This window comes from Penaeus monodon, chromosome 3, assembly GCF_015228065.2.
Source record: "Penaeus monodon isolate SGIC_2016 chromosome 3, NSTDA_Pmon_1, whole genome shotgun sequence".
In the NCBI taxonomy this organism is placed as follows: domain Eukaryota; kingdom Metazoa; phylum Arthropoda; class Malacostraca; order Decapoda; family Penaeidae; genus Penaeus; species Penaeus monodon.
This window is the reverse complement of record NC_051388.1, coordinates 50,852,083-50,859,943: the sequence shown is the minus strand read 5'-3', so window position 1 is coordinate 50,859,943 and position 7,861 is coordinate 50,852,083. Positions and strand designations below refer to the sequence as shown.

At 41.4% G+C, this 7,861-nt stretch overlaps 1 protein-coding gene across 2 annotated transcripts; it reads left to right on the top strand.

Moving 5' to 3' along the window:
* Positions 1 to 711: 711 nt before the first annotated feature.
* On the top strand, positions 712 to 6,194 carry LOC119596699 (chondroitin proteoglycan 1-like). 2 transcript variants are annotated; one of them, XM_037946034.1, is made up of 2 exons: positions 712 to 838; positions 3,067 to 4,570. In XM_037946034.1, exon 2 carries the CDS (start codon positions 3,068 to 3,070, stop codon positions 4,274 to 4,276), a length of 1,209 nt encoding a protein of 402 aa, XP_037801962.1. In that variant the 5' UTR covers positions 712 to 838; position 3,067; the 3' UTR covers positions 4,277 to 4,570. The 2 variants fall into 2 exon arrangements, with proteins under 2 accessions (XP_037801962.1, XP_037801958.1); XM_037946030.1 differs by lacking the exon at positions 3,067 to 4,570 and adding an exon at positions 4,711 to 6,194 and having other exon boundaries at positions 761 to 838.
* The last annotated feature ends 1,667 nt before the right edge of the window (positions 6,195 to 7,861 follow it).

The window sequence follows — 7,861 nt, the reverse complement described above, 5'->3', positions numbered from 1 at the left end:
ATATATATATATATATATATATATATATATATATATATATATATATATTATACACACACACACACACACACACACCACACACACACACACACACACACACACACACACACACACACACACCACACACACACACATGTATGTATGTGTGTATGTATGTATATGTGTATATATGTGTATGTATATATATGTATATATATATATATATATATATATATATATATATATATATATATATATATATATATATATATATATATACGTATGTATGTGTGTTTTGTTTGTGTGTGGGTGCCGGTGTAAGTGTAAGTTCATGAGTGCCTGGAAGTGGGTGAGAGCGCATGGTTCGGCGTATACCCGAATATAAGCCGTAATTCTACCGAGGAGAGGAGCGCTGGATAGCCAATACGCACTGCACGCGAGAAGAGAACTACCGCTTCCCGGGATCCTCCGGCCGCGCTCCGCCCACGCCCGCGCACCGCTCGTGTCGCCTCGTTCGTCTGAAAACGACACCTTTGTAAATATTTCTCTCAATTTCGATAGCTTTAATCCCATACTGTAGATGACATTTTCTTTAACTAAATCGTAAAATGGTATATTCTCCGTGTTCTACCCACTGCACAGCCAGATCATAACAAAGATTGGCAATGTAGTTAGCTTCGTACGCTGCGGAGGACTGCCCGCACGCGTCCATCCCGAGACCCTCGTTCGTACGGCGCCCCCTCACCCCCCACCAGGCCTCTCCTCCCGCCAAGCTATATAAACCCGAGCTGACTGCAAGAGGTAGGCACTGCCTAACCTGAGCTCTCTTAGTTTACATCTACATCGGAACACATTTCAGGTAGGTTTCATGAAAACAGTCGGAATTCCTGAAAATCGTGAATGTCCTGTGTTTATTTTTCAGTGATAGACGGACAGAAGAACAAGCTAAGTAAACAGTGCTTTTTGCTGTGGTTCTGTGCAGTTACGAGAATGGTATAGCCGAAGGCAGCTAATATCAGGACGATTCTTAATCAAGGGATATATGTAAACTTATAATCGATATATTAGTTTTCAGTGTGCTTAATAGGAACTGTTTATAAATTTGTATATTTTTATTCATATAAATTAAACTAATATATGCGGATGAATACATATATATATGGTGTTATTGTCGCAATTCTGATTAAAAGACTTGAGTGAATATACTGGTAAAATAATTGTATAGACATAATATCATCTACCATTTTAACGGATAGACCATCATTAATATACTTTAGTCACTGAAAAAATGTGTATTTGGGAGCTTCGACCTGATTATCAAAAGTAGCTAGTTGAGTTTTACCTGGTGGATTTTATTAAACAAGACGGACTTTGAAAGTTATGATCATAAATACAAGGCCTTTTGTGAAGAGGCTTTCATAAATTCTCAGAATTTATGAAATTGTTGAATTGTTCCGTGCAGCCTCAGGGAAGACTCGAGACCGGTTGACAATTTTGGCCCTTTCAAGAAGCCATCGGAAACCAGGCGTTTACTGGGCTAAACATTTGCAGGTCTTTTATAATAACCAGTATAAGCACAAGTATTAGATTTTCCCCCCTAAATGTTTTATCTTTTCTCTATTTTAGTAATCCTCCCAAGTGTTTGGCGTACATTAAATATAATCTTGTTTTTTCTGAAATGATATAAAATACCCACGAAAATTCACGATCAGCCTCCTAAAGGCTGGCAACAATTGTAATGAAAACTGCTGTGCACCGACGTCATATCTTTTTCATACTGTTTCGCACAAGAATGTTTAGGACCGTTAATAAAACTGCCTAATCCCATTATCCCGAGATAAATCTTTATCTGATGTGGGCGTTGTTGTTTTTACTAAAGTTTAAATTTAATGGTTAATATGGGTCGGACTTAATGCATCTATTTAATACCAGCCATTATCAATAACGACTGCCAGGCGCATTCAATTCATGAAGGAGAAGATAAAAATGTATCTTTAGGTCCTACTCTCGTTTCCTTCCCCTCGCCCTTGCTTTCCTATTTTACTTGGTCTCACTTTTTATCTCCGCTCTTTTTCTACGTCATTCCTTCGCGTCCATTCTTTCAGACCTTTTTATGTTGTTTTTGCTTTTTAAACATTTTTACTCTATCTTTCCGCCAGAACTACCCTCACTTCTCATTATATAAAGTGAATTTGATTGCTTACAATGAATCTGCTGACTTTCACTTTCCCCTTGAGTCTACGGGGTTGTCCCGGGAGGTTTCAACAAGCCTCAACTGGAACCATTTTACCCAGGAGCCGTGTGTGCCCTCGATGGATCCTATCTCATGACTGTATTTCATTGAGTTTGCTATAAGGTGTCAGTGGCGTTGGCGTTGAAGTTAAAAGACGAGTAAGCAAACATATCATATAACTGAACACATTTATTAGTCGTTCTTTGTGCTCTCACCTCGAAGACAAAGCCGGTGCACCGCAGACGATGCCTTTCACTGTCTACATGGTTCATCCCCGGTTGAGCTGTCCCCAACCCAGATTCATCCTATGGTGTAAAATGTTGTTGATTCTTTATAGTCTCAGAGCAACATTAAGTGAATTTGATAGAATTATTTGCCAGGATCTTCCAAATTTATCTGGTTTCATTCATTTCATCATGCTGAACTGAAACTGAGCGTCTGTAAGATATTTGTTTGGCATCTCTTCTTCAGTTTCTACCTCTCCACTCTCTGTCATTTTCCTCTTTTTCTACTGAATTGCAGTATTTATGTACATACTATCGTATATTTGTTTCGTGTGAAAATTTGCAGAATTTCCTGAAAGTAGTAAAGGATATACAGTATTGTAAGCTTTTCCTTCTGTATTAACCACATTAACGGAAGGTATGATGTTTCTCACCTATCACTGGAGCGGCGAGGCGGTGTCGGGTGTGGTAAAGTCCACATGAAGTGACGTGTGTGATCTCAGTTCCGGGCGCGCGCCCACTCCTGCAGCGAGACCAACACGGTCACGTGGTTGGACTTTACCACCCAGTCATCCGCACCGCTCCTGCCGGTACTGGAGTCCAGCCACTAAGTGTTGCGTTTCGTTGCAGGATGCGCGCCGCGCAAGTGTTGATGGTGGTACTTGCAGCCACTGCCCCGGCTGCCGCTCAGCTCGAGTTCCTCAACAACCTGGTCGGAGGCGGATATCTGCCTCCTGATAACGAACCCGCAGGAGGATCCAACTGCGAAAATGCCATTCAAACAACCACCATTGTCGATATTCAAACACAGCGAGTAGACCAGCCCATTACAATAGATCGCACCCAAACTGCCCAAGCCCAGGCTGTAGTAACAGAAGTACAGGCTGTCACCACCACCATGGTGCAGACAGAGAGCCGCCAGGTTGAAGTTCCTGTTACTCGAACCTATGAGCAGGTTGCGCAGGCAGTGCAGACACGCATTGCTGAAGTTCCTTTCCAGCCTGAACCTGTAGTGCAGCAGGTGACTCAGACTACCGTAGTAGCAACCACACAGGTTAATGAGAAGGTTGACACCAGCATCACCCAAGTCACACAGCCTGTCCAGGTTACCAGCACACAGGTGGAAACTGCAGTGACAACTGCCTTTGAAACACAGACACAGCAGGAGCAAAGAGTGGAGACTGCAGTATTTACGCCTCAGCCTGTCGTAAGAACGGTTGTTGAGACTCAACAAGACGAGCGGACTGAAGTAGCTCAACTTCCTGATGTCACATCTGTCGTTGACACTGTTGTTGTCCAGACTGAAGAGTCTGTCCGTTTTGTGACTCCACTGCCTGTAGTTAGTACACAGATTGTTACTGAGACTCAAGTAGATACCCAGTATCAAGAAGTGGTTCAGACAGAGCAAGCTTTTGCAACTGTTGAGAACACTCGCACTGAAGTAGTACAAGTTACAGATAATCGCATCGATTATGTTACATCAACTGTGGTCAGCAATGAGGTGGTAACCCAGACTAGCACCCAAGTAGAAGATCGTCAACAGTTTGAAACCCAGTATGTGGAGCAGGTGGTAACATCCACACAGGTGGTGGATCAGCTAGACGAGCGCTTCATCACTAGTACCGCTTACGTTCAAGCCACTGATTACCAGACCATCACAGGCGCTGCAGACGTACGCGAAGAAGTTGTTACTGTAACAGAAGATCAAGTCCAAGTCATCACCCAGACTGTTGGTAACACAGTAGAACAGACTGTTAACCAGGTGGTGACTGCACCATGCCAACAGACCCAGACTGGCTATAACTACAACAACCCTGCGCGTCCCTTCACTTATGGTTAACTGTTCTTCCGTACAGTAATGAAAGTAAACCGTAATAATTGTACGAAATGTGTCACATATCTGTCATTATGTTTGTGATGTGCCATTGCCATTACCGGCTAGCAGTTCTGTGTTTGTTGCACATGTATTTATATCTTCAAGCATTTTCAATTATATCCGAGTAAACGATTTAAGAAATCACTGTATTACCAACTTTTGAAAAGAAAAAGTGGTGGAGTTCATATGCTGCGCATAACTCTACCACAAAGTGTACTTTGTATAAGATGTACGCATATTAAACTTTAAGAAAGTGAATCTGCTAATTAACTCACCTTTACCCTGATAATGTAACAGGAAGGAGAATCGGTAAGTTGTTAGTGATACTTAAGTTACTTGTTTACAAATATTTTTTAAGTGCAACTGTACTTCGCGTTTCATGGTTTCATTTTCCACAGGATGGGTCGAAGTGCAACCCTGCTTCTCCTCATAGCACTGACTCACGGCTCCTGGGCGGCCAAACTGGGTAACCTCGAGCCCTCCTTCGCCGGCGCTCCAGACACAAGCCTCAACGAAGTCCTGGGGGGATATCTGCCACCTGTGAAAGAGCCTGCAGGAGACGCAACATGTGAGACCACCATCGTAACCGAAACTAGCGTGCAGGTTCAGACTCAAGCCGTTCCAACTACTATTTACAATGATGTTGTTGTTACGAGTACCGACATCTCTACTTATGTTGATACTCAAGCTCAGACCATTACCAACACAGAGACTGTCATTAACACAGTGTACAATACTGAATATGTCACAAATACCCGCACAGAGACAAGCACGGTAACCGACACATCTACTGTGACACTTCCTGCTCAGACCATCTTCTCTACAAACACTGAGACACGTGTCTCCACAGTCGTTGTCGAAAGCACTCGTGTTGAAGTGCAAACAAGCACTGTTCTTACGACCATCGTCCAGTTTGAATATTCTACACTGGTCCTTCCTACCACCATCACTGCATATGAAACACAGTATGTCACCAACACAGTCACCAACACTCTACCAGCTGAGACTATTGTCAATACCGAATATTTCACCAACACCAATGTTGTCACTCAGACCCTTCCCGGTCAGACTATCATCAATACCAACACAGTCTTCTCTACAGTCCTTAATGAAGTAGTATCTACCCTCCCAGCCGTGACATCCCAAGTAGTGTCCACAGAGCTGTTGCCTGTTGTTACTACCATCTATAATACCCAATTCGTTACAAATACCCAGACCCAAACAGTCGAGCGCACCCAGTTCAGTACGCAGACACAAACGCAAGTCGACACTCAGGTTATCCCAACAACTGTAATTAACTACCAGACTCAGATAATAACTCAGACCGAAGAGAATGTAATTGTTTCCACTGTGACAGTACCCACAACTGTTGTACAGTCTGTGTTGTCTACCCGAGTGTCTGTGGTAGAACAAACGGTTGCAGTCACAGAGACCCAGCGAGTGAACGAGGTTGTAACAGTACCAGGTCCTGTTTCTACAGTTTATCGCACACAAACCGTCGGCAACCCTGTCGTTTCTACAGTCTATTTTACTAACAACGTGGTAAATACTATAACGGCCACCCAGACAGTGCCTGGTGATTGTGCTGCAAACACTGGCTACAACTACAAGCAGCCTAGTGTTCCATTCAATTTCTAGTAATATAGTTTGTACAATATACGTCATCTAAAAAATCTTGTAAAACGTTCCACGGGCACCTGCTCATTGCATGAGGCTGGGTCCTCCGCAGTTGGAACAGCTGTCAGGTTATCACATTCTAAGCGTGCCATTGTTATTTATCATAACCCGATGAACCTCCCACGTGGTCATTTTGTGCATAGCCCGTGTATCCTTCGAAGGTAGCATATACCCAGAATGTGTTTGCAATAAACGAGTAAAAACATATAAATTGTATTCTCCCAAATCGTGCAGCATAAGAAATTGGTAGATATGAAAATAAAACTGATTTATATCCGCGACATACATTCATTCATAATTCAAAATTATATTTCCCAGAACTTTCCATTCATGCATAATGAGTGTGAGTATCTAGCTTGTACGTGCATGCGTGTGCACTTATCGATGTGTGTTGTGTGTGTGTGTGTGTGTGTGTGTGTGTGTGTGTGTGTGTGTGTGTGTGTGTGTGTGTGTGTGTGTGTGTGTGTGTGTGTGTGTGTGTGTAAACCGGCTTCTGAAATTTCGTTTTGCCATTTGTGTCACAGATTAGTGATATTCGCTCTACCTGAGATGCTCTGGAAGTGGCAACCAAAATAGGGCATTTGAATTTTACTTAGCGGTACCAACCAAGCCTTTTCTCTCATGCCCTGATTAGGTACCATAAAAGTAAGAGGAATGATGAAAAGGCTAATCAGGGACCAGTAACTGAAAGTGATGTGGAAGGCCGGACCAGTAACCCAAATGGCAACACGAAGTCATGCGGCCGCATTTACGTTTCGAAATACAGATCCACAAATTACCTTTTTCAATGACGTTATCTTTTGGCCTGTTTCTCTAATCCAGATAATGAATAAAAAAGATACACTGGTGGGACTTGTCCGCTTTTTCAGCTTACCAGGAAGTGCATAACTTCGGTATTCATTCGGTGAGCCAGGAATCAGAAAACTGACCGCGGCCATTCAAGACCTATTTCAGGAATGTTTTTTATCCGAATGGAGGGTGGCTCCAAGAAGCTTCCTTCCCCTTTTGTTTCGTCCTTTACCATTTTCTGGACTACCCTACTTCCAGTTCTAATATTTTCCTCCTTCTTACGGTATCAAAGATGTTTAACTTCCTTACTACTAATGAACACTTTTAACTTTTGCAATGTCTTTGCCATTTCTCGCTTTTTGTTCAGCTTAATGTTTACCCGGTATGTTTAGCCGGCCGGTGACTCGAACTCTCGAACTCAGATTGCCGTCGTGACAGTCTTGAGTCCGACGCTGTAACCACTCGGCCACCGCGGCATATATATATATATATATATATATATATATATATATATATATATATATATATATATATATATATATATATATATATATATATATATATATATTATATATAATTATATACATATTTTTACATGTATATATATATGTGTATATATGTATATATACATATATACATATATATATATATATATACATATATATATGCATATATATATATATATATATATATGTGTGTGTGTGTGTGTGTGTGTGTGTGTGTGTGTGTGTGTGTGTGTGTGTGTGTGTGTGTATACGTGCGTGAATGTATGTATCATTTATTTTTTCTATTCCTTTTTTTTAGGCAAGCAATGTGTTTTAGTTAAGACAGACTGTATCAAGAAATCAGAAATGAAAATACTGAAAGATGAAGTTTACGAAGCAAAATATGACGTAAAAGAAATAAGAAAAAACAAGTAAAATGAAAAAGGTTCCGCGTACATGTGTACGTATGATTTAGTACTTTTCAGCTGTCAAAAAAGTATTGTGTTCTACCTGATTAAAATTGATAATTATAATGAGTCAGGGAGTCAAATGTTCAGTACACAGTACGAAAGTATACTTTTATATACAGGTGTCCATG